The sequence below is a fragment of the Pleurodeles waltl genome, chromosome 3_1, assembly GCF_031143425.1.
Source record: "Pleurodeles waltl isolate 20211129_DDA chromosome 3_1, aPleWal1.hap1.20221129, whole genome shotgun sequence".
In the NCBI taxonomy this organism is placed as follows: domain Eukaryota; kingdom Metazoa; phylum Chordata; class Amphibia; order Caudata; family Salamandridae; genus Pleurodeles; species Pleurodeles waltl.
The window spans coordinates 34,354,031-34,372,193 of NC_090440.1; the positions used below are offsets into that span (position 1 = coordinate 34,354,031).

Below are 18,163 nucleotides of genomic sequence, written 5' to 3' on the forward strand. Positions count from 1 at the left end.
TGGTACGATAATTAAACAGATTACATATACAATGTATTTGAGTATGCATTGTAGACCCACCTGACAAAATACCCCAGGAGGAATGTGAGGGTTGGGAAAGCAACTATGATACAAATGTAGCCAGAAGGAACCTTTAGGGTAATGCACAGACAGGAGCCAGTCAGGCTAACAGGATGCAGGGTCAATCAGGATCCAGACATTTCACAAGGTACATACTCAGTGGTCTGACTGAGACTGGTCAGAGGAGGAACAAGACAGTTGAAATGGAAAACTGTGTTTGTCCTGTGTTTTGGAAGGTGACACATTAACCCAAGGGCTGTGTTACACAGCAGATTTTTATGGCAATGCATAACAGTTGAATCGATAAAATGGCAGCTTCTATGCTGTTCCAAGCATCTGCAAGGGCAGTGCATGTTCAAATGGCTGGTCTGCATGGAGGTGCTCACAGGTGTGTGCTGCATCAGTCTCTCACAAGTCCTGTTGGTGAGATTCAAGTTCAAATGGCCAACAGTACCTTTCACATTGGAAGCAACCTACAGTTGATAACAGGGCTTAGAGACTACAAACCACTGCATTATTTAACCTGATGTCCATGCAGACAGAAGTACAAGGACTATGGCATACCATACTAAAGGGTGAAGCACACTGGATTAACATTGTGAGTCTGGGTGTGTGTAGAGGAGGGATTATCTGGACATATTACCATTCCAGGGACCTCTTAAAACAGGTGGGGTGAGACCGGAAACATGGGTGTGTCAGGACTTCAGACATGGGCTGACATGTACATGGAATGTCATGTGCGCAATGCTTGTCATAGCTGTGGAACTTGTGCTATCTATTTTCTGCTTATATGGAATTCTAGTCACACATAGTCCTTGCAAAGATAGGTGATGTAACAGTTACTGCTGTCAAGGGTCTGGTCATACATTACCTTTACTAATGCAATTGCACATCCACTGCCTCATGTATGATGCTTTTTGTTCCATTATTGACTGATGGTGTCTTAGTTGTGTGCCACATGCTGCAATGAACCATGTTGCCAACATGTATGTGTTAAATAGGTGTGGTCCTCTGCTATTGCCCTTCAAAGGTGAAATGTACAGGATATATGTCATTTACAGTGTGTGTGAATGTGACTGTTGATTCATACGCATCACAATTGTTTTTGGAAATTTCTGTGTCCTGATCAGTATATCAGCAATGCTTCATGAGGCTGCACTCTTATTCTGATAGTTAGAGATAAAGGTAAGCAAAAATGATTACCCAGACCATGATATGGTGATTATTATAGGTGTTTATTTACAGATGTTAAAACAGTGGTGATGGTGAGTTGAGTCAAAAGAAATTGTTGACAACATGTTGGCGCCTACGCAATCCTGCAGTTGTATTTGGTTGGTCCCCCTCATGTTGATGGCCAGCATCCTCCTCTTCCTCCTCTTCAGGCATTTGTGGCTCTGGTTCTCATAGATAAATGTTCCTTCGTACACAAATGTTGTCCAGGATGGCACAGGTTAAAATGATCTTGCAGACCATTTCTGGTGAGTATAGGAGGATGCCTCCAGTGATGTCGAGGCACCTGAATCTTGACTTCAGGATGCCAAAGGTCCTCTCGACTATGGTGCGTGTCCTCCTATGTGCCTCATTATAGGCGCGCTCTGCTGCAGTGCTTGGGTTGGGAAATGGGGTCATAATCCATGGCTGGATCCCATACCCCTGATCAGCTTAAAGAGAAAATGATTGAGATCATGTTGATGTAGCTTGCCCCATTAATATCACCTTGCATGGCAGTAGTTCTCTTTTGTTGTCTGTGACTCATTTGTGTTTGTGTTATTGTGTCGATTCCTAGGCTTCTAGGATGTACCATCAGCATTGGGTTGTTTCCTTAGCTGAACAAGTGTTTGGCTGCTGGCCGGATGTCAGCAGTATATTTTGAGAGTTGCAGTACAGTGTGTACTCCCTTGCATTGTGACTTGTGATACAGGTGTCCCTGTGTCTTCACTGGGGGTGAGATGATAGTTCCATACACAGAATCAAATCAACAGTGGTGGTAACACGTTTGCATCTATGTACCCTGGACATCCCATACATTTTGACATGCGTAATAGATTAATTTAACCATCAGTGAGACGCTTACATTTTGCAAGGTGACAATTAGCCAAAATTCTCCATACGTTGTGATCACTGACATCTTTACATTTGACTGTACACTAATTTAACATGTGTGACAAGTTCACTGCAGACCTATTTCTCTGCCCTTGTCAAGCTGACTCAGGTTGTAACGTCTACCTAGACTACTGAACATGGTCTAGTTCAGCTGGCTAACTTGGTTGTAAAGGTTGTTGTTTTGAGTTTCAGAAGGTCCGCATGGCAGTACATCTGTTGTGTGTCTGTTAATTGGTCACAATGCGTATGTGTAGGAATGTGCAGCTTCCATATTGTCCCATCAAGATGTGTTCTTTGCACAGTCCACTTGCCTCTTGGTTTGTGGGCAATGTGAGAGCAGGAGTGATGTGAGTTATTGGAACGGCCTCAATGATTGCATGTGACCTTTATTGTACTCATCATAATGATATGTGTCTCATGGTGTTTGACCTGCAGCAAATAACATTCCACACCCCTTACACAGTACATATTGATTTGAAGGGTGTTTGATTGGGTGATATTGATGTGTTATTGAAGTTTAATCTTTGCAGATGTAATGCCAGTTGGGCGATGTGTTTGTCATTGTGTTGTTTTACATTTTTCCCTTCTGTCTGTGGAGTGGCATCAGTTTTTATTTGGAACTGTACTTTGTCCCTAGGTGTGTCTCCCATTGGGTGAGGATATCAAACAGGCCTAGCGGTGTCACAACCTCAGTGTGTTCCTGTCCACGTGTCGATGTTGTGGTGTATGTGTTGTTTGTCCTAGAGGGTTGCTGTGCAGTGTGTATATAAGTAGGTTTCTGTACTTACCAACAAGTAGTCCATTTCCATATCGTCCATCCTGGAAGTGTTGATTTATTGTGCAGTGACAGAAGATGAATGAATCATGTACACTCCCAGGATACTTTGCCACGATGTTGGTGATCAATCCCTGGTGATTCACAATGGCCTGCACATTGATGGAGTGTGTGTGCTTCCTGTTGCGGTATAGCTGTTCAGTTGCAGCAGGTGGCACAAGGCGTACATGTGTGCATTCAATGACACTAAGGACGTGTGGGAATCCATTAATGAGTTAAAACCCCTGTTTTGTCTCCTGCTGTTTCTGCTGTGTGTTGGGGAAGCAGATGTGGCGGGGTGTGAGTGTGATGATGGCATCCAGAACCTTGGGCAGGAAGGCGGAGAATGATGGCTGTGAGATCCCAGCAACCAGGGCGCCAGTGGTTTGAAAGGAGCCACTTGCCAACATGTGTAGTACAGCTAGCAGCTTGGTTTCTGGTGGGATGGTGCGGGTGTCTGCAAGCTAGGTGCCAACTGAGGCTCAATGTTGCGCAGCAGCTGCTGAATGGCTTGCCAGTTCAACCTGTACCTCTGGATGATGTCATATTCCCTGAGGCCATGAAGGTTGTCCTGGTGCGGAATATCCTCTCCTGCCTTCTGCGTTGCCTTTGGGGTCCCTGCTGGTGTTGTGAAAGCTGCTGTTGCTGGTCCTGTGCTCTGCGTCTGCGTGTACGCTGAATGAGAAGCACCTCCATGTCTTCCTTTTGGAGCTCTGCTGTTGCTTCTGTGTGTTTTCATTAAATACAGGTGTGTTTGCCCCATTTAAACACCTGCCCTGACCCAGGCGTTAATTTTTTACGCAAATCGGGTTGTGCGTCATTTTCCGACTCCGCCTCCCGGCTGTGCAGGATTTTTTGTGCGGTAGCATAAATAAGGCGCTCGGGTGTCTGAGTCATTTTTTTGGGATGGGAACGCCTACCTTGTATGTCATTAACGCAAGGCGGTTTCCCGCATCCAGAAAATGATGCACACGGCGGGATTTTGACCTCTGCCGGCTCGGGGATCAAAGTTTAAATATGGTGCACGGTTTGCGCTGAATGTGCGTGAAACTTTTTGACGCACATTCGACGCAAACAGAGTATAAATATGCCCCTGCCTCTGGCTATTTCATTGACATTGATGATTTTTCTTCAGATTCATCCACTACTGTGATTGACATTGTTTCAGAAAGAAGTAAGCTGTATTAATGGCTTAAAAATAACCATTTGAAATACCCATGGAACTATTTATGGTTCTGTTTGACATTTTTTGCATTATTTTTATGGATTGGTTTTGTGACTGTTTTCTTTTTGCTTATAAATGGTCACTATATTTCTGATCGCTCCTCTATGGAGCCTGTTGATGAAGTTTTAACTCCACATCATTCTTCACATAAGGTCCGAAGAGATTTGTCCCGTGTAAATATTACAGCAATACCGATTTCTGATGGGATTGTGTGGGACAAAGTTCCATTCGAAATATACGGGCCTACTGAAATTATTCAAATACCATACGTGTTCAAAATTTCAACGACTGATGTAATTACACCTGATGTTGTCTCTGATGATTGGGATGTCCAAACAGTTGACTCTATGCAAACTGAAATGAAGGACTATTCCGCTTTTGAAAGCGTTGATGTACATGACCATACAATGAATTATGGAGAAATGTTCTGCTATAACAATTGGGGACATTACTACCTACACCGTGCCACTAGATACAGGCCAGTATTAAACTACACACAGTGGGAACAGTGTTCTACACCACCGGTGGGGATCCCAAAGTACTATAGGGATAAATTTACATACTTTTCTGGGCATGACACAAGAAAAGCAGAGTTGTATTATTTTAAAATACCTCCGGCACAAGTTAGGAAAATGTTGCTAACTGATACAACACTGATTTATTCAGATCCCTTTGTTTCCCAGCTCGTAGTTGAAGGTTACGAATACTGGAAGAGCACTATTGATTTGAAAAGTGTTCGGGGAACACAAGATTGGCAGATACAGGGTAGGGAGGCTTTATTTCGAGCATGCCTGATTCCTGTGCAAATGATTTTCTTAAATGACACTATTCAGCAGACATCCTGTCTGGGGTTAGCAAACATTAAAGACTTGAACACGCCCAGTATTCCCACTCTGGCAAGGTTTAAAGATTGGCAATACTTCCTTAATATCACGAGGACAAGCTAGATGCAATGGTCAAGGGTGGTAACTACAATTCTTCACTTTCCAGTCCCGGTGGGTGGTTAATATGGCCCACTGACACTAATGAGTGTCAAGCACGTTTTTTGAACTCTTCAGGGTTTTTTTCAATTAACAGGCCAGACCCTTGCTTTGTATCGGGTCAACATACAGGTATAGGTACGACATACAGTGTGGGTAAGCTGTGCCTGCAATGGGTACAGACCAACACGTTAGCCGCAGTTAAGAAACACCTGAATACTCTTTCTGAAGATGTAGACTTGCAGGATTTTCTGTTGGGTCCTAGGAAACAGCGCTCAAAAAGGTTTTTATATGCTATGTACAATTAAATTTGGAAACTTTCCCAGATTTAGGCTGCTGCGCGTTTAAGACAATTGGATAAAGAAAATTTAGAAAAGGCATTAGCTGTTGTCGACAACGGCATGAATACACTGTCCAACAGGATTTATTCACTATTGAATATAGTGTTGTCTGCTATTGATATCACTCAGACAGACTTGTCCCGGTTATATCATGGGCAAACACAGCTACGTTCCATCATGCAGCTGGGTTGGACTTTACAGACACTGAACAACGGCCGCATTCCATGGAAGTATATTAATGGGAGTGAATTCTTCACTGCTTTTAATTTTTCCAAGGAACAACAGACAATGGCTAAAAGGGAGGCTAGTTCCACTATGCTTCGTGTAGAAAAATTAGATAGGTTGCCCTTTACGGTAGCAGAGAGTCCTTCAACTATCTGGCTCTTACATGGCATAATTAATTTACCGATTTCGACCTTTCGGTTCTCGAGCTGCCTGAAACATCTTGCAGTGGGAAGGTACGAGCAACTAGGAGCCAGCTATATTAAGGAAGAGTGAGAGTTGCCCTTTGACTACAAATGTCTGAACGGCGAAACAGAGGTCTTTCTTAGAGGAAGCGAATGTGAGACTGCTGTTCGGCATTCCACGATATGCAAGCAGGTGTCTCTTCACGGTCTTTGCAATGCAGGGGTCGCAAATTTGGCTTCTTTGTTGAAGGATACCCCTGTCCCTTTGATTCGCCCGGTATTTCATGTACTTTCCAATGGAAGTTATGTGGTACTGAACGATCAAAGCTGTTGCTGCATGCGACCAGCAATTGCCTACGCAATCTCGGTCTCGAAGGTCATTACGTATTGTGGGCATGTTTTGTTTCCCCCCACACGAGAGATAAAAGTATCTGACATGTGGCCCCACATAGACACTATTAATGTGAACTATGACAAGCTGAGCAGGCTAAAGGCGCTATTGTTTCAAAAACAGGTCGCATTGACATCCGCAAAAGAGACGTATGCTCTCCAGATTGCGAGATCATCAGCCGAGATACAATCCCTATTAAATACCAACTTACCCAAGCACTTTGGGGAACTGGTACCCAGAATATTCAATGCTTCAAGCACCACTGGGATTGTTCATTTCTTTAAGGCTGTCGGGTCTGGTTTCGTATCCATCTTCCAGACTGTCTTCGGAGTCATCCCGTCAGCCATCCATTCACTCTTTTCAAGTGTGTTTGGTGGCTTTCCAATTATTTTGGCTTTGATTGGCAGACTACTACTGCTATTTCTTCTGATTCGCAGTGGTTGTTTCTTTCCAGCTTCACAGAGCAATGGAGCAGCTCCCACCAACTCCACTGTGCCGTGAGCACATGGTTCAGATCTTTGGTGCACCCTTGCTGGTGGAATTGGAGCATGACTGGTCATTGTCATTTCGGCCCCTTTTCTGGTGCGTACAACCAGTCTTCCGCTGCATATGGTGTCTCTTTGAACATCTGCCTATTGTCTGTCTTGCTGTTGCACCGACATCTCCTGTGGACCACGAACTGCTGATGTCCCCGATGAGGGTTCATACACGGTCATGCCCCTTGAGACTGAGGTTGTTCCGCGAGGCCACCTATGAGCCTTCCGTTTTGAGATCTACCGCGGATGAGGACACTGCAACGGATAACGTTACACCAGGAAATACTGCTCAGTACTGCTCTGTGGATCCCTTTGTCTGCCCAGCACTCGATTTGACATCAGATGATGTTGACTCATTTTTTAGGTCCTTGGTTGGTGACTTCGATGACACTCTTCAAGATCATGCGTACAGCAAATAATATGATGGATTGACTTGCCATTCCCGACTCAAAAGTATGCATTTACATTAACTTGTTTTGGCACGCTGTGCTTGTCATGGTTGACATCAACATCTCTGTATGTGTTTTAGCAGATTTTGTTTTCAATATCTTTTTAACACATTTTTTTTAGCTTGTTTTTATGCCTTTAGCTTTTAGTTCTGAGCAATTTTAGTGTTTGGGTCCCTGTACCTTCGTCATACTTGTTACGGCAATGGGGAGGGTGTAGTGAATCCTAGTTTGTTTTAATGGGATAACAGGAGTTAGCTTAGCCTCTCGGACTCGTGCCCCCATCACCTAGTGACTTTTAACCTACTTAGCTTGATCTGTCTTAGCCCATTTAATTATTTAATTCTGGCTGCCTTGTTTATAGTTAGGCCACTTGTTATGAATTACATTATCAGTGTCACCGCGCTCAGGCATCAAGATCAAGCAACAAAGACAAACAAACAGTAGGTGTTCACACTTAGGGATTTTCCCTCTCTATACTTTCGAGGGATTGTTTATATTAATTGCCGTCCCAAGCATGTCTGTTATCTATTGTTTGGTAACACACCTACGTTAGGGGTCCTTGTGGATCTGTATAAATATATTGCACTTTAGACAGATAATCAGAGGGATTCTGACCAGAGGGCATCGCCACCATCGCTGATACCGATGCTGCACGTCGTCTTGACGCTGACCCAGTCTTCGTTTCCCTGCGGAGTCTGAGATAGAGACCTCATTCCAAGGTAACGAGGGTTGGGGGCTCCTCTCATGGACATGGCATTGGCAGATTAGGTTTAGCGAACCCAGCTCTCCTTTAGGTAGGAGCTTAGGCCTTCCACATTAGGGTATTAGGGCATACTACATCTCATATATCTTTTCTATGCATTGCAAGATGGTGGGGTCTTTGTAATAATGACTCTCATCTTCACAATTCTGTTTCTTGCATTATTAATTATCCTAATCATTGCAGCCCATGCTACTTATCGCAAATTGCAGTTATGTTAAATAAAAACTATTGAAACTTCACTGCATCTTTGTCATTGCCTGTGTTTGTATGAGACATGATATATCTGTGAGAAAGGGGTAATCTCCGTTTAACCACGACACTCCCTGAGATGTTTTATTCTCGAGTCCATGCGTAAAGGCTGCCACAAATCACCTTTTACTATTGTGTTTCTGGTGAGGTGCTGCTTGTGAGCAGTTGAGGTTTGGACAACAGTTGCGACTTGTAGAAAAGGCGTAGTTGCCTACAAACAAAAGTACTGTCATCCTTAAACCAGCAGTCTTGCCCAGAGCAAGAGTCCAAACTACGACATTCTGTGAAAATGGAATTTGTGCAACAACACCAAATACGTCGGACTTTATTTTTACATCTTTATTTCATTTCACAATCGGTTCATTTCACAATCTCAGAGCTCCAACATCAGATATATTGTGAACTAAAATCTTCTGAGAACAAGAGCGAACAGTGCAATACGCACTTCCAGAAGTAGGAAGTCAGGTGCTCAAGCCCCTCAGCATCTAACCAAATGCAGCAGTGGAACTTTCCATCTCATCCTTCCATGGAACAGATGTACTTCCGGAGACGTGACCTTCTGTGAACGTGTCACACCAGTTGCTCCCATGCTACCCTTTCACTGAAAGTAAAGATGAGAAAACACGTGCGTTACTGAGTGTGCAATGTTTACCAACTGTACAGTCAGGATCTCAGGTCACCCACCATGAAATAATATGGTGTAAATTCGCTAATAATGAGTTTCAGTGGTGAGTAGTTGCATATTATGTTGTTGTTCAAAATAACCCAACTTTACTATTTGGCGGATAGATGGGCCCAGCTTTGCATAGTTTGTTAGCATTTTCTCTTCAACAGAGGAGGACTGGTATGGAGGCGTGGGTGGGTGAAGCAGATACATGAAATGTAGAAGCAAACATCTCCCCTGATCCTACAGACCTCGTCCTTCCTGTTCTTCACTTGATGTCACTTCTACAGCAGTCTCACTGCTTGCCCCAGCCTCAGGATGCTAGGCCTTGAGCATGGCTTTGTTATCTGAGGGTTGATAGTGAGGTCCTGATGAGAGTTGGAGGGATATGGGAGGTTCTTGGGAGCCCTGTGAACAGGCACATATTGTTTCTTTACACATTGTCTGTGTTAGTAAACCTCCTAGGCCCTCACTGGAGGATGACGCAGTGATCTAGAGGTAGAGTTAGCAACATAGGCTATCCATGCTCTATGGGCATCTACGGAAGAATGGTCAGTGCCCTAGAGGGCTAATTTTTAGATGAAGCCTTACTACGGTACCCCAACTTAGACTCATGAACTCCCAAATAACTCATCCAGAGCTCTTGTGGATTCAAAATGCTAATTCTGCATAGTTTTAATGGATTAAGTGCAGTTAATTAATTTAATGGAGGCAAACTTACCAAAGGTGTAGGTGGCCTAGAATCCCTTTAGGTTCATCGTATCATCGCTGTGGAACTGGAGCAGCAGGGAGTTCCCGGTCGAGGTCACTAGAGGGACTAGATTATATCCGCAGTATTTACCCACAAATGGGGAGGTGGTCTTGGCACCATTGAAAATTGACAAATAGTCAAAGGCACATTTACCATCATTCTCCACAGTGAAGGAGGTGAACGTCAATGAGACCTGTGGTGCAATAAAGTATCTGTTTAGCAGAAAGTAGAATTTGCTATTGCTGTCTCTCTAAGGGGCATATTTATACCCTGTTTGCGCTGAATTAGCGTAAATTTTTTGGACGCTAATTAGCGCAAACTTAACTCCATATTTATATTTGGTGCTAGACAAAATATTGGAGTTAAAGTCAATTTTTGGATGCGTGAACTTACCTTGCCGCGTTCCCGCCCAAAAAAGGACTCTAAGGCCCTAGCGCCTTATTTATCCTCCCGCGCAAAAATGGTGCACAGGAAGGAGGCGGGCCTAAAGGCGATAAGAATGCTTAGCGCCATTATTTAACGCCTGGGTCAGGGCAGGCGTTAGGGGACCTGTGGGTCTACTTCCATGGTGGAACACCATGGAAAGAGCCCACAGTTGCCCTCCCCAGGCCCCAGGGCACCCCCACCCACACCAGAGGTACAGCGGAGGATGGGGGCCCCCATCTCAGGTAAGTATAGGTATGTAGAGGTAAGTGTTTTGTATTATTTTTTTAAGCGCCATTGGGGGCCCTGAAATGAGCCCCCCCTACATGGCACTGGGTGCAATGGCCACGCCCAGGGACCCTTTTATATGACAGGAGTCATGTGGTATGGTAGGTTTTGTGTGAAGAAATGTCCTAAATGACTATGAAACCCTTAAATCCCAGCCTTATCGGGAGGCCGGGTGGTCCAGGCATTTAGAAGCGCACTCTATTAGAGAACCTTAGGCATTCCTTCTAGGACACTGCCCTGGCTTTGGAAAATACAATAGCTTGCAGCAGGTTGTGTAAAACCAAGGAGGAAAGCATTGATCACATGACTTGCGGATGCCGTGTCTGATGAATGAGAGGAGGACACTCTTAGGAGCACCTTTCATCCAGAGTGGTAGGTGCTGCAGGCCGCGATTGCATGCTTTAAGGCATCAGACATCACTTTAAACTGGCATTTTACCACATTTCTAAAGTTTGCTACAAAAAATTGGACAACTGTGAGGTGATGTCGGTTTAAGCTTACAGGCACCTTACTTAATTCCCTTTTAATCTAAGCCACACTCAATTGCTATAATTGTAATATTTCGAATTTTACTATTTATGTTTTGGAATGTTTGATGGAATTTTGCTTTAGCCGTTTTAAAATGGATTAATGTGTGCTACGGTATCTAATAACTGTGCATAATAAGTTTACCGTCTCTTATCAAGAGATAGTAAAATGACCAGTTGTCCAAGCATTGTGCAGTAGTGGTGCCCGCTCCCTGTCCACACATGGGAGAGAGAGAGCACACAATAAAAACACAAAATCCAACACTAAGAGGTACCACGCACTGGTGTGAGTGGAAATGCTGGGTGTGGCAATGGCTCCACTCTAACTCCTACTCTGGAAACTGACATGAATGTGCCCAGATACCCAGCAGAGGGAGCAAGTGAGAACCCCAAATCCTTCATATTAATGAGCTCGCATGAGTATTTATTCCAATCCTCAAGCAAAACCTACTCTGAATTAGGTAATGAAACATGGTTCATCCTTCCAATGCAGTTTAATAGCAAAAGAACGATGTGTCGGTGTTACATCTCCTTTAGCTATACCTTGCAATATATTGATGCCATTGATAGTTCTGGAAAACTCATAATATGGTGACAGCTACACATCCACGTTGGTGACTAGACATGAGAAGACACTGAGAAGTGGAAATATTCACAGGATGTAGCAATTAAGGTTCTGATTTGTACTTTTTGTGCACAGCATTATCGTCATTTTTTGACGCAAAAGGGGCGCAAACTTACAAATTACAATTGTATTTTGTAAGTTTACGGCACTTTTGCGTCTAAAAATGACGTTAATGCAGCGCAAAAAAAGTATAAATCAGGGCCTTAATCTTTGAAACGTTTTGGCCCACTTTGTAATTAAAAAAAGAGTCTTCACCAGTTGAAAGACACATGACAGCTTTTGGATTATTATGCTACAGTGCACGGTAGGATCAGTCCACCTAAGGTGGCTCTGGAAGAGCACTGGATTAGTCAATCACACATGACATACACATTTGTGGTGTAGGGACTGTGAGACATGATGCCCTGCTGCTATCTCTGCCAAAGATTCTTGAACAGCATTCATGTTTCCAGAATCCACTGTTCTTGTGTACTCATTCACAGTGGGTTCGAGACATGGGGGCATATTTACAAAGCCGCACCAGTTCTGAAACGCAGGGATGCGTCATATTTACAAAACTATGGCGCATCCCTGTTTCCCCCTGTGCCGGTGCTAAATTAGCTGCCTAGGGCCAACCCAGCCATCCTTGCGCCATTGTGCAAAGATGGCTGCATTGCGGGAGAGATTGTTTTTGTGCAGAAAGTGATACCTTCCTGTACAAAAACAGCCTTCAGTGGCGATTTGCTCAGGATGCAGCACACATAGAAAGAACAAAAAACGGGGAGAAATGAAAGCATTTCTCCTCGTTGCACCATGCTAATGCCTCCCCTGGGGTGGCGTTAGATTTTGGTGCAGCCACAGATTTATGATTTCTTCTAAATCTGGGGCAGCGTCAAAACGTGGTGGGTGTTGCTATGCAACGCCCACAGCAACACCTATTGCACACCCTTCCATGCAAAGTGCTGCATGTGAAAGGGCCGTATTTACAAGGTGGCCTTGAGCCACAAAAATTGGCTTAGAGCTGCCCTGTAAATATGACGCAGTGCACAGTGCCACCGGAGAGTCACAAAAAGTGACGCTCCAGTGAAGCTAGGGGCTTGTAAATATGCCCCATTGGGTCATTCCATCACTTACCTTGTATCCAACTGGAGCCCTTATGTAGAAGTCGCAGTCCATACTGGAACCATAACTATTGGGGAAGTACGGGGAGGAGACGGTGCCAGGGGAGCTGGTAAACATGCCGCCGCATTTTACTGTAAAATAAATGGAAGCATCAGGTTAAAATACTCAGCAGCATAAAGGACCAATAGATATGCATGCACTCTATACACAAAACTCCAGCTCAGCTGCAGCATGTCGCAGGCCATTGGTTGCCAACACCAGAATGAAAAATGCTTGTCCTCTCCAATGTCCCAGGGCTGTCTTCCTCAGTCATCTCATGTACATTGGTAGATACACAAGAAAACAGACACACACACATACATACACACACAAAGATCCACACCTGTGATTTTGTATCAGTAAATCCTGTCACAATGCACAAGTCCAGTTTTCCCCACAGTTTGATCGTAGCTTAGCTTAGGGGCTGATTTAAGAAAAGTGGCGCTGCACTCAGTGTTGTGACACTTTTTGTAGGCCCCTAAGCACCTCCCTACTGCCACCAAGTGTGCGCCCTATTTAAAATACGGTGCACCATGCCATGCCATAGGATAGGGGGCAATAGCATCAGAATTCCTGACTCTATTGAGGTACTCTGCAGAAGTAGCGGCAAAATGTTGGCGCTACTCCTACATAGTACGTAGGGGCCCATTGTATTCAATGCCATTCCCCCTTTTAATGCCTTATCTGAGCAGGCGTTAAAAGTGCTGAAAAAAATGGGGCAAGGAAATCTCTTGGATTTCCTTGAGCCATTTTTTCAGCCCCCCTAATGGGAGAATGCCCCCCTGGCATACATTATGCCTGGCGCAGGCATAGTGTGGCGCAAGGGTTTAAAACGTGGTGCAATACATCCACTTTGTAAATATGGTGCATGTAAAAAGCTACTTTAGCACTGCCTTAGCGTCAAAAAAAATTATGCTATGGCCTATTAAATCAGACCTTTAATAGAGATGCTTTTTAACTGCTGTGAACCCAGCATACATAACACTAAACAATTTCCCCCAATGTCAAGAGTATTAGTTCTATGATCCGGCCCTGTTGCCCAGGAGGCATTTTGGGCTTCATGCACGCATTTCAAAATAATTAATCACAGACACTGGTGGCCATCACAGTTAGCAATATCCTTCGGTATGCTGCAGTTAGATGCTTATGGTCTCTAAGAAATGAACACATCCTGCAGTTACAGGGAGTGACTCTAATGTTAACATCTTCACAGATACCCTGCGAAGCCTATATTCTCAGGTCCTAACCAGAGTCCATTGCTACCTCCTTCCCCCATCTGAGAGTGGCCCGGCACCAAGGACCATCCCATTACTGTAGGAGGCCATTTGGTCCTCCTTCTCCTGTCTGAGAGAGGCCTGACACCAAGGACCGTACCATTGCTGTAGGAGGCCTTTGAGTCCTCCCCCCACTGTCTGAGAGGAGCCCAACACCAAGGACCATACCATTGCTGTAAAAAGCTCCTGCAATCTCCCTCCTCTGTCTGAGAGCGCAAGGACCGTACTATTGCTTGCAAATTGAGTCCTCCCTCCTCTCTCTGAGAGCGGCCCAACACCAAGGACTGTACCATTGGTATAGGAGGCCTTTGAGACGTTCCTCCACTGTCTGAGAGCAGCCAACACCAAGGACCATACCATTGCTGTAGAAGGCTCCTGCAACCTCCCTCCTCTGTCTGAGAACACAAGGACCATACCATTGCTGTAGGAGGCCATTGAGTCCTCCCTCCTCTGTCTGAGAGCGGCCCAACCAAGGACCATACCATTGCAGTATGAGGCCTCGGCAAACTCACTCCTCTGTCTGAGCGCGCAACGACCGTACCATTGCTATAGGAGGCCTTGAACCCACTGGCAGTGATAGAGCCATCCTTCACAAACTCCAGCAGCATTTCATTTCCGGAAGAGATGAAGGGTTGGAGCTGTCCGGAGCCACATGCTTTGCTGAGTAAGACCGGAGCTAACTTATTGTTGCCATCGTAAATTGTGAGGTAGTCGAAGGCGCAGTTTGGTGAGGACTGGAGATCGAAGGCATCGAAACGCAGAAGAATCTGAAAACGAAGAGCCAAAAATTAGAGGTATAGCCTCTGTACTGTGCGGAGCATTCCTTCACCACAACCTACAACAAAGTGTCTTTTTGTAATCAAATGTCCTCTTTTTGTAAAATTGATGCACAGAAAAGTAGACACTGATGGACAATGTGGAATTTCTGGATAGCCAGTACTCGAGCTCTATGGGTTACTTTTAATCTCAGACCACATTTGGAGTATGCTTTTATTGCATCTTTCAGAGGAATCTGCTCTCTCTTACGGCAAGTTCTTTTAATTCAATTGCTTGCTCTGTTTCTGGATTTTTGCTTCTCGGCCCTCACTCCAACTTGCTGGATTTGTAAATACCCCCAACTCTCTGTTTGTTTTAAAGGTCATCTTTATGCTGTCTCTGAATCTGCGTCCTCTCAAATGGCTCATCAAGACTTTCCTCCCTATTGAAATGAAGGTGCTTCCTGTAGTCTACTGTTGCACCCAAATTATTGATTGCATGGTCCATCTCATGGCTCTCCATCATCACCATAGACCTATGAAAATTGGTGTGAGGACTTGGATGATACCAACAACAGAATACACAGCAGAACTCGCTCTGCAGTGGGTTTGTGGAGAAGACCCCACAATGTTGGGGCACTTCTGAAGATAAACCTGCTTTGGCCCTTTTGGACAGGAGTGTTCTTGGAGAGGCCACGGAAATGTAATCAGAGAAAGGACTGGTGCATTAGGGGTACAAACCCATGTCTTCTCCTTCTTCGTAGCCTCCTTTTTGCACTGCTACATTCCCCTGATATTCTCCAATATGAGGGGGGGCTCTTTTTGACGCCCACTTTTTTAGTTGACTTAGACTTAGTTGCTACCTGGAGACCCTTGTTTCAAGTTTTCTGGAGCCTTGCCTGCATTGCCGCTTCTCTCTGGTGGGAGTGTATAGGATCCTCTTGGCTTTGCACTTCTTCCTCTTTGGAACTGGTGTTCTATTTACAGGTTTCTGCGCAGCGATTTCCTGCCATAGCAGCTGGCCCGTGGTTCCCTCCCTGTGCCTGTACGTCGAATGAAGCTCCCTGTGTTCCTACACATTTTTGAATCCTTGGGCCATTTCACAATGCTATTGAAGACCTTAGCACCATCTAACTGTGGGCTCAATACAAAACATCTGGAGATGTGGCAATGAGATGACTGAAGCGAACATTAACAGGGCTGATCCTTGCTGCGGGTGTCCACTGACCACTCCATCTCCTTCAGAAGCAGCCTACACTACTGATCACTAAGGCAGCCCCTAACCTAGTGCGCTACTTTAAGCCCCAACCCCTGGTGGATGAGCTCTCTCACAGCATGAAAGGTTGACTGTCTTCATCTGCTTCCCTTCGAAGATTTACCTTATCAGAAGGCACTCGGATCATGTAGACACAGTTGGCGTTGTTTGGATACGAGGAAGGGTTATTGGAAGACCTCAGGGTGCCGGTCAGGCTGGAGAGGAGAGAGCTGCACACATCTGAAACAAAGAAATTGAAAAGACTCAGGACAAATGTACGCTAGACATGACCACTACTGTACTGATGAAAGCTCTGGCCCTTCTCACCCACCCCTTGAAGGAAGCTGGCCTTGTGTGTGGTAGGACCTGTGGTGTTATCACCCTATACCAGGCTTAGGTGTCCCCTATTAGTGAGGTGTAGTCAGTGTCTAGGAAGCAAGGCTCTCTAGAGGTAGCTGTGGATGACCAGCCAAGGCTTTCCTTGGAGACATGCAAAGCCCATACAATACCACTTATAGTCACACAGCACTTACACACATGAAAGAACCACACAGTATAAAAAAAATGTAAGTACTTTATTTTAGTGACACAAATACTAAAATACTATATAGGCAATAGTCTATTAGCAGGTGAGTACACACACTACTATAAACACCTTAGTAATCAGGAATGAGCATAGAAAGCAATGGAAAACAGTGAAATAGCAGTAAACAATAAAGACCCTAGGGGGAGACTAAACCATATACTAAAAAAATGGAATGCGAAGGTCAGACTCCCACCTAGGTAAGTGAAATCTGTAGAGGGGAGCTGGAGGAACTAGGAACCCCAAAAGGTAAGTACCAGAGTACCCCCCAGCGACCAGAGAGAAGAGGTAAGTGCCTGTTTTTTCCCAAACAGGCAGAGAAACTTTGTGAAAGGACTGTGCAAGGCCCAAGGAAGACTGGAACAAACAGAAGATGGTTCCAGACAGAAGAGGACCGACCTGCAAATGAAGGGGACTAAGTTCAGTTCCAGTTAGAGTATCCGGTTGGGCAGGAGCCATTACCCATCCTTCTGGAGATGCAGGAGCAGGTCAGCAGTGAAGACCAGGAGTCGGCTATGCAGCACAGGAGCAGAGGAAGACTTCCAGAAGTGATGCAGTCAATGTACCATGTCAGAACAAGAGTTGCAGTCTGTCAGTGGTGTGGAAAAACCACCAACAAGCCTTGGAAAAGGCAAGAGTCGCAGAAGAGAAGTTGCGGAGCTGCTAGGAAGGTCCAAAAGGACTCAACCCAAGGAGGGGAGTCCCAGGTGACCCTCAGCAGTGAGGAGAGCAAGAAGAAGAGGATGCAGCCCCAAAAGGCAACTCACTGGCAGCAGACACAACAGTTGCAGTGAGGCCCACTCAGCACACCTGGAAAGGAGTCCCACGTGGCTGGAGCAGCATGTAGGAGACTACACATTGCAGGGAAGAGTGCTAGAGGCCGGAGCCACACGGATCCTGAAGATCCCTTGGAAGGCGAGCCGACAAGCCTTGGTAGCTGTAAGAGATGCAGTGCGCAGGAGCACCATCCTGCAAGGACAGGCAAAGACTCACTACATCCAAAGTTGGACAGCTGGTAGAGGGGACCAAGGGGACCACTCAAGACCACCACCTGTGTTGCTGGATCCACGCAGAGTTGTAGGAGAGAGGTCCCACAGAGCCAGTTGTTGTTGTAGTGGGTGCCTGCGGATGCAGGGGAGTGACTCCTTCACTCCAGGGGAGATTCCTTCTTGCTTCTTGGTGCAGACTGAAGACTTGCTGCCCTCAGAGGATGCACAGCCGGTGAAATACTGTAGTTGCTGGAAGGAGCCGGAGAAACAATGTTGCAGAGCGAAGTCATCAGTGGCCAGAAGTCAAAGTAAACATTGCAAAGGAGTCCTGCTGGAATCTTGCATGACGAATCTGAGGATCCACACAAGAGGGAGTCCCTATATAGCCCTAAAAGGGGGATTGGTCACCTAGCAGGGTGACCACCTATCAGGAGGGGGCTGTGACATCACCTTCCTGACCTGGCCACTCTCGGGTCTGCTGCCTATCTTGGATTCAAGATCGCAGAATCAAGTGGCCACCTGGAGGAGCTCTAGGCACCACACCTAGGGTGGTGATGGGCAGGGGAGTGGT

General features: G+C 45.4%; 1 protein-coding gene across 1 annotated transcript in view; it reads right to left on the reverse strand.

The window, feature by feature from the left end:
- The window catches only part of LOC138283277 (embryonic protein UVS.2-like), an 88,282-nt gene that overhangs the window by 17,797 nt on the left and 52,322 nt on the right, over positions 1-18,163 (reverse strand). The window contains 4 exon segments of the mRNA XM_069221299.1: positions 9,704-9,926; positions 12,710-12,828; positions 14,552-14,777; positions 16,145-16,260. Coding sequence (XP_069077400.1) covers positions 9,704-9,926; positions 12,710-12,828; positions 14,552-14,777; positions 16,145-16,260 — 684 coding nt within the window.